The following is a 14,041-nucleotide window of genomic DNA, read 5'->3' on the forward strand; positions in this document are numbered from 1 at the left end:
TCATATGGATAATTCCAGCATAACTGAGCTTGTGTTATTTTATCTAGGTCAAATTGAACTGTACACTCATCTACCAGTAATGAAGTACCTGGTGGATCAGCTTCAGCAGTGGGAGTTCAGAGTCTGTGGTGTTTTCCTGGTTGATTCCCAATTCATGGTGGAATCTTTCAAGGTAAGTCTTACAGCCAAGCAGTAATATGAGCCATCGGAAAACATACCCTGGAGGTGACATCTTCATCTTTTGTGATGGGAAAAAAAAATATATGGAAAAAGAGGACATCATATCCAAAAAAAGACACTATATATCATGTAAAAAAAAAGAGAACAAATATAAAACGGCGATTAAAAACACCAAAGATATGTATAATATATTTCCGCCCAAGATAATGAGCAAGAATAAACCATGTCCTCAAAAGAATATAATGGGTGTGAGATGTCGTTGAACACACGCAAAAATATAAAAATACACATAATGTAATACAATTGAAAAAATATTTGTATAGTGGGTGCATAATAAATGTTTCAAGCCTAATCTACTATATAATTGTCTAAGGGTCACTTCCGTCTGTCTGTCTGTGATATTCATTGGTCGCGGCCTCTGTCTGTCATGGAAATCCAAGTCGCTGATTGGTCGCGGCAAAACGGCCACAACCAATCAGTGACGGGCACAGTCCGGCGGCAAAATGGCCGCTCCTTACTCCCCGCAGTCAGTGCCCGCTCCATAATCCCCTCCAGTCAGCGCACACAGAGTTAATGGCAGCGGCAACGGACCGTGTTATGCCGCGGTATAATGCACTCCGTTACCACTGCTATTAACCCTGTGTGACCAACTTTTTACTATTGATGCTGCCTATGCGGCATCAATAGTTAAAAGATCTAATGTTAAAAATAATAAATAAATAAAAAAAAAATAGTTATATACTCACCGTCCGTCGGCTCCTGGATCAGGAACAGGCGTTCCCCGCTCCTCGCGACTCTCCGGTGACCGCTCCATTCATTGCGGTCTCACGAGATGATGATGTAGCGGTCTCGCATGCCCAGAGTAATCGTCTCTGTGAGGCCTGCGATTCTGAACGCGCTCAGGAACCCTCCCCTGCGACTCAGGCGGAAACTGTAGTTTCTCCCCCAGAATGGGTCACGTCCTTGTCACAATCTATGGCGTCTCTAACAAAGGCAATAGAGTCCCTTCAGACCCCGCCTGGGGTCAGGGACAGCGGTTCTTCTGCCTTGGAGAGGTCTTCCGACTCACTGGATCCTCCGGCCTGCAGGGCCATGCTCTCACTAAGCAGATGCGGGGGAAACGAACCCACACAGTGTCTCCCGGTCCATCAGGTGCATCTGCATCCTTGAGTTCCGCCTCTCGTTCACCCTCACCAGCGGAGATTAGTGAACATGGTTCAGACTACGATTCTGAAGGGTCCCTCAATTTAGAGGCGCCTGATTACCAGTAGTCAGTAGACATCCTAATAGAGGCCGTCAACCAAACCCTGGGTATAGAGGACGAATCTACCTTGGCCTCTGGTCATAAGGTATCGTTTAAGAGGATCAAGCAGCCTCATAGTGTGTTTTCCACTCACCCGGAGTTTGAGGACTTAGTCCAACGCCACAGGGAACGTCCGGACAGGCGTTTCTTGGGACAGAAGGCTTTAAATGCAAGATATCCTTTCGCCCCGGAGCTGCGTAAGAAGTGGGCAGAATCCCCTTAAGTAGATCCACTGGTTTCTCGTTTGGCCTCAAACACGCTGTTATCCCTTCCCAACGGCTCCTCTATTAGGGATCCAACGGATCGGCTCATAGAAAGTTTGGCTCGTTCACTTTTTGAGGCCTCCGGTTCGTCCCTTTCGCCCTTTTTTGTGGCGACTTGGGTAGCTAAAGCCATGATTTCTTGGTCAGAATCTTTAACTAAGGCTCTACAGGAGGGGGACCTACCGGCGGAGTTGACAGAGATGTCAAATCAGATAGCTTAGCTGGGAGCTACCTGATCAATGCATCTTTGGATGCAGCGAATTGTACGGCATTGGCTGCCGCAAAGGCAATTCCCATTAGAAGGGCTCTTTGGTTGAGAACATGGGGGGCGGATTCTACCTCGAAAAAATCCCTTACATCTCTTCCATATCAGGGTGGTCGATTATTTGGAGAAAAACTGGATCAGCTCGTTTCTGATACCACAGGAGGGAAAACAATTTTCTCCCACAGCAAAAGATTAAACGGCCTTTACGTCGCCAGTTCCAGGCTCGTTTCAAGTCCTTTTGTAATACCAGGTGGACTCCAGCGTCAAACCCAGTTGGCCCAGGTCGACCTAATCAGGACAGAGATCATCAGATCTCCTACAGGGCCAACCTGTTGGGAAGAATGTGGTCCCATCTGCCAAGATCAAGGGGATCTAGGTCCCATAGGTTTTCAGCCAAATGACTGGAGACGGTCTCCGATCGCCACCGACAGAGTAGGCCGCCGCCTACTCCTGTTTCATCAGTCCTGGCTCAGTGGTTCACGACAGGTGGGTAAGAGAACTGGTGTCCTCAGGGTACAAGATAGTTTGTCAGCCATGCCCCTTGCCGGATCTTTCCCTCCCGCCTTCCCAGTTCAGAATCCCGGATACAAGCCGTGTTCAAAACTGTAGAATCCCTTCGACTCCGCGGGGTCATCACTCCAGTTCCAAAGGAAGAGAGATTTCAGGGGTTCTATTTCAACCTGTTTATAGTTCCCAAAAAAGAAGGAACTGTAAGGCCCATTTTGGACCTGAAATGTTTAAACAGGTTCGTCAACATTCATCACTTTCGAAAGGAATCCCTCCGGTCGGTCATTGCGGCAATGGAAAAGGGAGAATTCTTAGCTTCAGTAGATATTCAAGATGCCTATCTTCACATTCCCATATTTCCTTCGCATAAAAAATTTCTACGTTTTGCCGTAAGCAGCCTACATTTCCAGTTCACAGCCTTACCTTTCGGGCTGGCCACCGCACCCAGAGTGTTTTACAAAGGTCATGGCAACAGTGGTGTCCATCCTGCACTCCCGGGGCATACTCGTCTTGCCATATCTAGACGACCTCCTTATCAAGGGGCCGTCTTGTCAGGCCTGCGAGGAAAATGTCAGCATTACTCTGCATACTCTCTCGCCTAGGGTGGCTGATGAATCTAAAGAAATCATCCCTCGTACCATCTTGGAAAATCTCTTTTTTAGGGATGATCTTCGACACCTCACAAGGTTTGACGATCCTGCCCCGGGACAAGGTCCTGACCCTCCGGCAAGAGGTGAGGGTCCTTCGCCGGCCAACCTACCATACAATCCGGTTCTGCATGAGGGTCTTGAGAAGGATGGTGGCGGCAATGGAGGCAGTGCCATTTGCGCAACTCCATCTTCGTCCTCTCCAACATGCACTTTCTTTATCGCTTCATTGGGGAACACAGATAACCGTGGGTGTATGCTGCTGCTAGGAGGCTGACACTATGCAAAAAAGGAAAAGAACAATAGCTCCTCCCCTGCAGTATACACCCACCGACAGACACTGAGCACCTCAGTTTGTGCTTAGTGTTTGTAGGAGACGGACCTGGATCTCCCAGATCAGCAGCTAATCATTTTTTGCTTTTGCAGGTTTGTGTTTTACTAATTTTTTTTTTTTTTCAGATTCAACTTTTAGGGACTCAGGGTGTTAATTCACTCTGCCTTCCCATTATTAGCGGCTGAGCGAGCAGTGTGGTGCCACCCACATCGCAACACTCAGGCCTGCTGGCAGGACATTTCTCCCCTGCGCCTTCATTGGTGCCTCAGGGTGAGTTTGGTGGCCAGTCCTTGCTGAATTTCCTCCTCACCCCTCTCCTCGGAGAGAGCTGAGAGGGAGACGGTTGTCACCAGTGGTGACCAAGATACCGGCTCGGCTGCAGCTGTTTCCTTCCTGTACGGTAGGCTTTTATCCGTACCCTAGCAACCCTCCCTTGCAGTATATCATACTCCGGAGGCAGCGCTGCAGTAGTTTAGACTTACAGGCAGAGCTTTCCAACCTTTTTTTTTCTTACTATAAGCTCACAGCCTACATATGTCCAACTCTATTGGGGCTTCTGTTTCCAAACCCACCATCATTCATTACGCTTGCTCACGCTGCAAGAAAAAGTGGTCAGCAGGTCAGTCGTTACCCTTCTGCCAATCCTGCAGTCTGCCTACCATGTCTGCCCCGCAGGAAGCTTCTGAATCTCGGGATAGTGCACTCCCCCTCCCCCAGAGTGGGCTGTTGCTATGTCTGTCAGTCTCTGATTTGACTAAAGTATCCCAATCTCTGGTCCAGGTGCTTGAACGACTTCCACATCCATCTACAGCCACCAGTTCTCCGACCGTCTCTCATGGCGAGTCGCACGCACCTGATATCGATCCTCAGAAGAACACGCCGGCCGTTCTAGAAAGAGGTCTCTGTCTGGCTCCTCTTCCAGCTCTCCGGGTCCCTCAGCAGTTCCCAAGCTGCTCACCTCTTCCCAATTCCCCTCTTCGGAGGAGGACCTTGGGTCGGACATAGATTCCCAGTCCGGGTCTGACTCTGACTCAGACCAGACGTCTGGCATGCAGGCTGTTGTAGATAGTCTTATCTTGGCTATCTCTCAAACTCTTAGGGTATGTGCACACGTCTGGATTTCTTGCAGAAATTTCCTGAAGAAAACCGGAAATTTTCTGCAAGAAATCCGCATTTTTTTTTTTTTTTTTCCGTTTTTTTTTTCCGTTTTTTTCGTGTTTTTTTTTTTAGCATTTTGCAAGTGTAATTAGCTTGCAGAATGCTAAAGTTTTCCAAGCGATCTGTAGCATCGCTTGGAAAACTGACTGCCAAGTTGGTCACACTTGTCAAACATACTGTTTGACAAGTGTGACCAACTTTTTACTATAGATGCTGCTTATGCAGCATCAATAGTAAAAGATAGAATGTTTAAAAAAAATAAAAAAATGGTTATACTCACCCTCTGCAGACAGCCAATCTCCTCAGCGGCGTCTGTTCCTATAGATGCCGGTGTGGTTCAGGACCTTCGATGACGTGGCAGCTTGTGATTGGTCGCGTGAGTCACATGAGCGGTCACGCGACCAATCACAAGACAGCGACGTCATCACAGGTCCTGAACCACACCATCTATAGGAATGGAAGAGAGAGCATGCACCGGAGAGGCGGGAACACTTCGGGGGCCATCAGAAGGTGAGTATATCACTATTTTTTATTTTAATTCTTTTTTTTTTTACCAATTATATGGTGCCCAGTCCGTGGAGGAGAGTCTTCTCTCCTCCACCCTGGGTACCAACCGCACATAATCTGCTTACTTCCCGCATGGTGTGCACAGCCCCGTGCGGGAAGTAAGCAGATCAATGACTCCTAGGTGTGCGGAATACCCGCAATTCCGCATTTTTAATGAACATGTTGCTTTTTTTTCCGCGATGCGATTTTTTTTTCGCGGAAAAAAATGCAACATTTGCACAAAAAAATGCGGAATACCCTGTAAATAATAGGAGGCATATGTAAGCGTTTTTTCGCGTTTTTATAGCGAAAAAACGTGAAAAATCCTGAACGTGTGCACATGGCCTTAAGGTACCTTCACACTGAACAACTTAACAACGATAGCGATCCGTGACGTTGCAGCGTCCTGGATAGCGATATCGTTGAGTTTGACACGCAGCAGCGATCAGGATCCTGCTGTGACATCGTTGGTCGGAGCCAGAAGGCCAGCACCTTATTTCGTCGCTGGATCACCCGCTGACATCGCTGAGTCGGCGTGTGTGACGCGGATTCAGCGATGTCTTCACTGGTAACCAGGGTAAACATCGGGTTACTAAGCGCAGGGCCGCGCTTAGTAACCCGATATTTACCCTGGTTACCATTGTAAATGTAAAAAAAACCAAACACTACATACTTACATTCCGGTGTCTGTCGGGTCCCCCGGCGTCCGCTTCCCTGCACTGTGTCAGCGCCGGCCGGCCGTAAAGCAGAGCAAAGCGGTGACGTCACCGCTCTGCTTTAGGGCCGGCGCTTACACAGTGCAGGGAAGCGGACGCCGGTGGACCCGACAGACACCGGAATGTAAGTATGTAGTGTTTGTTTTTTTTTTACATTTACACTGGTAACCAGGGTAAACATCGGGTTACTAAGCGCGGCCCTGCGCTTAGTAACCCGATGGTTACCCGGGGACTTCGGCATCGTTGGTCGCTGGAGAGCTGTCTGTGTGACAGCTCTCCAGCGACCACACAACAACGAAACAGCAACGCTGCAGCGATCGGCATCGTTGTCTATATCGCTGCAGCGTCGCTTAATGTGACGGTACCTTAAAACTTAAACAGGACGAGGTTTCCTCACAGGATCCTTCTGTCTCCTTCAAACGGGTCAAGAGTCCTTCTCGCTCCTTTCCCAATCACGAGGAATTTGAGTCTACCCTGTCTAAGGACTGGGAACATCCTGAGAAGCGCTTCCCAGGTAGAAAACACCTGGACGTATTATACCCTTTTAGTGCCGACCTTCTTGCCAAATGGGCAGAATCTCCAAAGGTGGACCCGGCGGTTTCCCGTCTTTCATCCAAGACGGTCCTGTCCTTTACCAGACGGTGCATCTCTTAAAGACACTACGGACAGACAAATTGAGACTATAGCCAAGTCAGCTTTCGAGGCATCAGGTGCTTCCCTCTGCCCCAGTTTCGCCTCCACCTGGGTGGCAAAGGCCATTTCTGCCGGGGCCAAGAATCTTCGACGAGGCATTTTGGCTTCGGCTTCCTCACAGGAGCTGGCTGATTTGGCAGACCAGATTGGCCACGCGGGCAAATACGTTTTGGCTACCTCCTTGGATGCCGCGGCCTGCTCCGCAAGGGCAATTAGCAACATCATTGCTACATTGCTATATGCCGCATTCTTTAGCTCAAAGCATGGAGCGCAGATACAACTTCTAAGAAGTCTCTCACCAACCTAGCCTTTCAGGTTCCAGACTCTTTGGCTTTTGGTTAGACCAGATCATTTCTGATGTTACGGGAGGAAAAAGTACTTCCCTCCCTCAGTCTAGACCAAGACGTTTCTTCAACAAAAAGGGCCCTAGGCCTTTTAGGCACTTTCACCAATTTTGGACATCTGACTCCTCTTCCCAGCAGGAGCGACCCTCCGCTTCAGGTGAGCGGAGGAGACCCTCTTACAAGCCAGCCACCAGATGGAGAACTAAGAGCCAACCTTTCAGGTCCTCTGGCTCCCGTTCCGATAGATTTTGTTCCAAGTGACGGGTCGCCCCCACCTGGAATCCTTTCCAGGGTGGGAGGCAGACTTCTTTCCTTCCAGGACACCTGGTTGTCGGTAGTCAGCGATGCCTGGGTCAGAGAGATCATTACCTCCGGTTACAAGATCGAATTTTCTTCCCTTCCAGAAAATCGTTTCTTTCTCTCTCGTTCACCAAAGCAACCGTCCCAACTGCCCGGTTTTCTTCAGGCCGTCTCTTCCCTGGTCGCAGCTGGCGTAGTCGTTCCTGTCCCTTCAAACGAGCATTTTGCGGGGTTCTACTTGAACCTCTTTGTAGTCCCCAAGAAGGACGGTTCCGTTCGCCCAATTCTGGATCTCAAGTTTTTGAACCGCCATGTTCGATACCGCCACTTCAGGATGGAGTCCTTGCGGTCTGTGATTGCCGCCGGGGAATTCCTGTGCTCTGTGGACATTCAAGATGCGTACCTTCATGTTCCTGTCTGCGTACGGCACCAGAGGTACCTTCGGTTTGCTATCCAGGAAGAGCTCTACCAATTCACGGCCCTCCCGTTCGATCTGGCGTCGGCCCCAGGGCCTTCACCAAGATCATGGCGGCGGTCATGGCCATCCTTCGTTCCAGGGCGATACTCATCATCCCCTACCTGGACGATCTTTTGATCAAGGGTTCATCTCATCGAGACTGTGCGCGAAGCCTCCAGATCTCTCTGGACACTCTGACTCGCCTCGGCTGGATCATCAACCGGGACAAGTCCTCTCTGATTCCCTCCCAGTGCCTGTCCTTCCTGGGCATGGAATTCAACACGAACTTGGCTCGGGTCTTCCTCCCGCTGGACAAGTTCTCCGGTCTCCACAAGGCAGCCCGATCTCTCAAACACCCAGCTCCTCGCTCACTTCGGTTGTGCATGGCAGTCCTGGGATAGATGGTTGCCTCCATGGAGGCCGTGCCCTTTGCCCAATTCCACACCTGTCCCCTTAACTGTTTCTTCTCTCCACTTGGAACAGATTCACAACCTCACTGGACCGCCCCATTCGTCTGCCTCGGCAAGTTCGGCAGTCCCTCACCTGGTGGACCCAGTCTTCATCGCTCCTCAGAGGGAGGTATTTCCTTCCGCTTCAGTGGCAGGTCCATCACCACAGATGCCAGCCTGCTCGTTTGGGGAGCGGTCTTCCAACATCTCACAGCGCAGGGTCGCTGGACCCCCCAGGAGGCTCTTCCCATTAACTTACTGGAGATCAGAGCAATCTTCCTTGCCCTACTCCACTGGCAGTCACTCCTGGCGGGTCGTCCCGTCCGCATCCAGTCGGACAACGCCACGGCTGTGGCGTACTTAAACCACCAGGGCGGGATGCGCAGCAGTCAGGTAATGGCAGAAGCATTAAAGATACTTTGTTGGGCGGAACGTCACGTTCCAGCCATTTCAGCCGTTCACATTCCGGGGGTCGAAAATTGGGCAGCCGACTTCCTCAGCCGCCAGGGCCTAGCGGCGGGCGAGTGGTCTCTCCATCCCTCAGTCTCCGACCAGATTTGTCTTCGTTGGGGCACCCCAGACGACGACCTCATGGCGTCTCGGATGAACCACAAGGTTCCTCTATTCGTGGCCAGATCCCGGGACCCTCTGGCCATCGGCCACGACGCCCTGGTAATCCCATGGTCGCAGTTTCAGTTTCCTTACCTGTTTCCCCCTCTTCCCTTGATCCCAAGGGTAGTAAAAAAGATAAAGTTAGAGGGGATTCCGGTCATACTCATAGCTCCAGACTGGCCTAGGCACCCCTGGTACGCGGAGCTCGTCAACATGCTCGCGGATACCCCTTGGAGACTCCCAGACCGCCCAGATCTCTCACAGGGCCCACTCTTCCACCAGAGTTCTCAGTCCCTGCATTTAACGGCATGGCTGTTGAGCCCGTGGTTCTGAGGGAGACTGTTTTTTCTCATCAGGTCATACAGACCATGATCAGAGCCAGGAAGCCGGCTTCTTCTTGCATTTACCACAGGTACTGGAAGGCTTTCTTCCGGTGGTGCGAGACACACGACGTCTTTCCGATTATTTTTTCCCTTCCGGACTTTCTGGGTTTCCTGCAGTCGGGTCTCAACTCGGGTTTGTCCCGGTGTACCCTAAAGGGTCAAGTTTCCGCTTTGTCCATTCTTTTCCAAAGGGACTTGGCTTCCATCTCTCAAAGACCTTTCTGCAAGGAGTTGCTCATCTTGCTCCTCCTTTTCGTCCTCCGCTGGAACCTTGGGACCTCAATTTGGTTCTCAGTGCCCTTCAAACCGTTCCTTTTGAACCTCTTCAGGACTTCTCCCTTTCCTTTCTTTCCTGGAAGGTGGCCTTCCACATTGCCATCACTTCAATTAGAAGGGTTTCCAAGTTGGCAGCATTATCCTGCCGCTCCCTGTTCCTAATTCTTCATCAGGACAAGGTCATTTTCAGACCTGTCCCCGAGTTTCTTCCCAAGGTGGTTTCCACTTTCCACATCAATGAGGATATCATTCTTCCTTCTTTTTGCCCTTGTCCTGTTCACCCCTTGGAGAAGTCTCTTCACAAACTTGACGTTGTCAGGGCCGTTCGGATCTATCTTTCTAGAACTGCCCATTTTCGCAAATCCGACTGTTTGTCATTGCTGGGGGTCGCCGGAAAGGCCTTCAAGTGTCCAAATCCACAATTTCTCGCTGGATTTGTTCTGCTATAATGGAATGCTACCGTGCTCGAGAGACACAGCCTCCTCCTGGGGTACGGGCCCACTCCACCAGAGCTGTCGGTGCTTCCTGGGCTGTTCGTCACCAAGCCTCCGCTTTGCAGGTTTGCAAGGCTGCAACCTGGTCGTCTTTGCATACGTTCATGAGGTTCTACAGGGTTCATACCCAGGCCTCGTCAGATGCAGGTTTTGGTAGGAAGGTACTGCAGGCGGCGGTCGCACACTGGCCGACCACAGCCCTTTTCTCGTTTCCTTTCTACCCACCCTTTTCTGGGACTGCTTTTGGACGTCCCACGGTTATCTGTGTCCCCCAATGAAGCGATAAAGAAACACCGGATTACGTACCGGTAATGCTCTTTTATAGAGCCACGACAGCACCCACTGAGAGAGGGGATCCGCCCCTAGGAACAGGAAACCCTACGGAGAGATAAAAGAAGTGGTCCCCCTCGCTCCCACAGTTTAGGTTACAGAGATTGCGAGGAACCGCCCACCAGTTTTAGTAGGTAATTCTATATTAACATTTTATCTTAACTTAATTACGCATATTTACAAGAACCAATCACCCTTAATAGTGCTCATATGCAAACTAATATATAAGGGAGGGAAGTGAAGGGGTGCTGTCGTGGCTCTATAAAAGAGCATTACCGGTACGTAATCCGGTGTTTTCTCTTCGCCACGACAGCACCCACTGAGAGACTTTCAGAGATAGTTATTTGGGGGGGATTATTGTGTTAAGAACTGATCTACCGAAACACAAGTCAGTGGAGGCAGATAGATCTAGTCTATAGTGACTATAGAAGGTAGTAGGAGAAGACCAAGTTGCGGCCTTACATATGAGATCTATTGGAACCTCTGCCCGCTCAGCCCAAGATGATGCTATCGCTCTGGTGGAATGTGCCTTCACAGTCTCAGGTGGATCTTCCCCTTTAGACGAATAGGCCAGGTATATCGCCTCCCGAATCCATCGGGATAAAGTGCCTTTTGTAACACCAGCTTCTTTCCTTTGACCCTGAAAGGAAACAAAGAGAGCCCTGCTCTTCCTCCAGGCGCTAGTCCTGTCTAGATAAGTTATTACAGCCCTTCTTACATCTAAAGTATGGTACTTCTCCTCTTCCTGATTTGTAGGGTTATTATAGAAGGAAGGAAGAAGAATTTCTTGAGACCTATGAAATTTAGTACACATTTTAGGTAGGTAGGAAGGGTCTGTTTTCAGGACAATTCTATCTGGCAATATTGACATAAAGGGAGGATCTACTGATAGTGCCTGTATGTCACTTACCCTTCTTGCCGATACTAGAGCGACAAGAAGAGCAGTCTTGAGGGAGACGTGTTTAATATGAGCTGAGTGTAGAGGCTCAAACGGGTGATCTGTCAAGGCTTCAAGGACTAGATTAACATCCCAAGGAGGTAAGTGGGGAATTTGAACTGGTTCTGATCTCTGGCAGGCTGAAATAAATCTGGCTATCCACCTATCACCCGCAATGTTGTGACTATACAAGGCTCTTAGTGCAGAAACTTGTACTTTTAAGGTACTAACTGCAAGGCCTAAATCACGTCCTCTCTGGAGAAATTCGAGAATAATAGAGACCGGAATTTCATTTGACAGGGCTGATGGATAGAGGCTTAAGAATTTTTTCCACACTCTTACATAGATAGATGTAGTGGATCTTTTTCTACTTAGCAATAAGGTATCAATTACTTTATCAGAGAAGCCTCTTAGTTTTAACAGCTGCCTCTCAAATTCCAGGCTGTCAACCGTAGTCCCTTCACATGAGGGTGGTTGAAGGGCCCCTGGAAGAGAAGATCCTGATCCTCTGGGAGAATCCATGGATCCGAGATGGACATGGCTCTGAGCAGGGAAAACCGTGGTCTCTTTGGCCAAAACGGGGCAATCAATATTATGTTCGCTCTGTCCTCCCTTATCTTCCTGATTACTGTTGGAAGAAGAATCAACGGAGGAAAGGCATATGCCTTCTGAAATGTCCATGGAACCTGGAGGGCATCGAGAACATCGGGGTTGTCGGTTCGGAACATTGAGGCGAATGTTTTTACCTGCCTGTTGTCTCTTATAGCGAAGAGATCTATGTGGGGTATACCCCATTTCATGGTTATCATCTTGAATATCTGATGATTTAACACCCACTTCCCTTGGTGGAGGGTATGACGACTGAGAGAGTCCGCTTTTGAGTTGTCTACTCCTCGGACGTGTAGAGCTGACAAGGACAGAAGATGATTCTCGGCTAGAGTTAGGATGTCTTCGGCTATAGACATGAGAGTGCCTGATCTTGTTCCCCCTTGGATGATTGATGTAAGCCACTGATGTCATGTTGTCTGAGAGAACTCTGGTATGTGTTCCGTGTAGCTGCGGAAGGAATTCACATAGGGCATGATAGATAGCTTTTAGTTCTTTTTTATTAGATGAGTCATCTGACTCCGTAACCGACCATAGCCCTTGGACTATCTGGTCCCTTAAATGTGCTCCCCAACCATTAGGACTGGCATCTGTAAATATTATGTTTGAGGGTTTAACCACCCAGGGAACCCCGCTAGTTAGATGATCCGGTTCTAGCCACCAGGTTAGGGATTGGATTACGTCACCGGAAAGGGAAATTTTACCGTCTAATCGTCCTTGTAATTTTATCTCCTCATGTAAAATTGCATACTGTAAACACCTTGAATGGAACTGAGCCCATGGAACAGTCGGTATACACGACGTGAAGGAGCCAAGTAGGGACATGCCTTCCCGCAGGGAAATTATAGGTTTATCTAATACAGACTGAACTTTATTTCTAACTGTTATATTTTTGTTTTCTGGGAGGAAACATTTCTGTTTTATAGAGTCTAATATAATCCCCAAAAATGTTTGCCGAGTTGTCGGGACTAGCCTAGATTTTTCCCAATTTATTAACCACCCTAATTTCTGCAAAGATGAAATTATATCACACAATCGTTGCTGACATTGTGAAGGGGATTTTCCCACTACCAAGAGGTCGTCTAGGTATGGGATTATGAGGGTGTCTTTTGATCTTAGATATGACATTACCTCTGACATCAGTTTAGTGAACACCCTTGGAGCTATTGATAGTCCAAAGGGCATCGCTGTATACTGAAAATGTCGTATACACCCATTTAGTACAATCGCCACGCGGAGATATTGTTGATGTTCTTTAAAGATTGGTAGATGGTAATACGCATCTTTCAAGTCAAGAACCGCCATAAAGCAATGGGGAAACAGGAGTTTTATGGTGGACCGGATAGATTCCATTTTAAAGGTTTGATTTTCTAAGAAGGTGTTCAGCTTTTTAAGATTTATAATGGTTCTGAACGATCCATCAGGTTTTGGAATTAAAAATAAAGGGGAATAGAACCCTTTCCCCTCCTGAAGAAATGGAACCTCCACCAAAACTTCTTTTGACAGAAGATTCATTACTTCTTGTTCTAATGCCTCCTGTTGAGACGGCGATTTTAAAGAAGTCAATACAAAATGAGTCCGGAGGGACTCGGGCAAATTTTAACTTTAAACCAGAGGTGATGAGACTATTTGCCCACACGTTTGATGTTATTTTCCTCCATTGGTTTGAGAAGGAGGACAATCTACCTCCCACAGGTAGATCTGCTCTAACGGGGTTTGTCTTCAGGTTTGAAAGGGCGCTTCCCAAAGAATGCACCCCTTTGTTTGGTGTCTCTAGGGGTCCAGCGGTCTTGGTTCTTAAACTCTTTTCTTTTATTAAACACGGGCTTCCGGAACGCTCTCCTATAGGACGGAAGGTAATTATTATTAGGGAAGCCCTTCTTTCTCTCTCCCGCTTTAGTGAGGATTTTGTCCAGTTTGGTACCAAACAGGTACTCACCCTGACATGGGAGGCCACATAATTTGGATTTCGTCTAGGGATCACCCTTCCAGCCCTTAAGCCACAGGGCTCTACGTGCTGCATTCGTGAGACCTGCCGACTTGGCTGCCAAGCGTATGGAGTCGGCAGATGAGTCCGCTAGGAAGGCTGTAGCACCCCTAATTAAGGGTATAGAGGACCTCAGTTTGTCTCTAGAAAGACCGCCTTTTAGTCCTTCCTCTAAGTCATTTAGCCAGACTAACATGGACCTAGCGGTGCATGTTGCCGAAATAGCCGGTCTAAAAGCTCCCGTACATGACTCC

The 14,041-nt window shown here is 48.7% G+C and overlaps 1 protein-coding gene across 1 annotated transcript in view; it reads left to right on the top strand.

Annotated features, from left to right (window-relative positions):
* The window catches only part of GPN3 (GPN-loop GTPase 3), a 61,793-nt gene that overhangs the window by 13,763 nt on the left and 33,989 nt on the right, over positions 1 to 14,041 (top strand). Inside the window, exon 4 of the mRNA XM_077292819.1 lies at positions 48 to 172. Coding sequence (XP_077148934.1) covers positions 48 to 172 — 125 coding nt within the window. The remainder of the gene's footprint in view (positions 1 to 47; positions 173 to 14,041) is intronic.

This window comes from Ranitomeya variabilis, chromosome 1, assembly GCF_051348905.1.
Source record: "Ranitomeya variabilis isolate aRanVar5 chromosome 1, aRanVar5.hap1, whole genome shotgun sequence".
NCBI lineage: Eukaryota > Metazoa > Chordata > Amphibia > Anura > Dendrobatidae > Ranitomeya > Ranitomeya variabilis.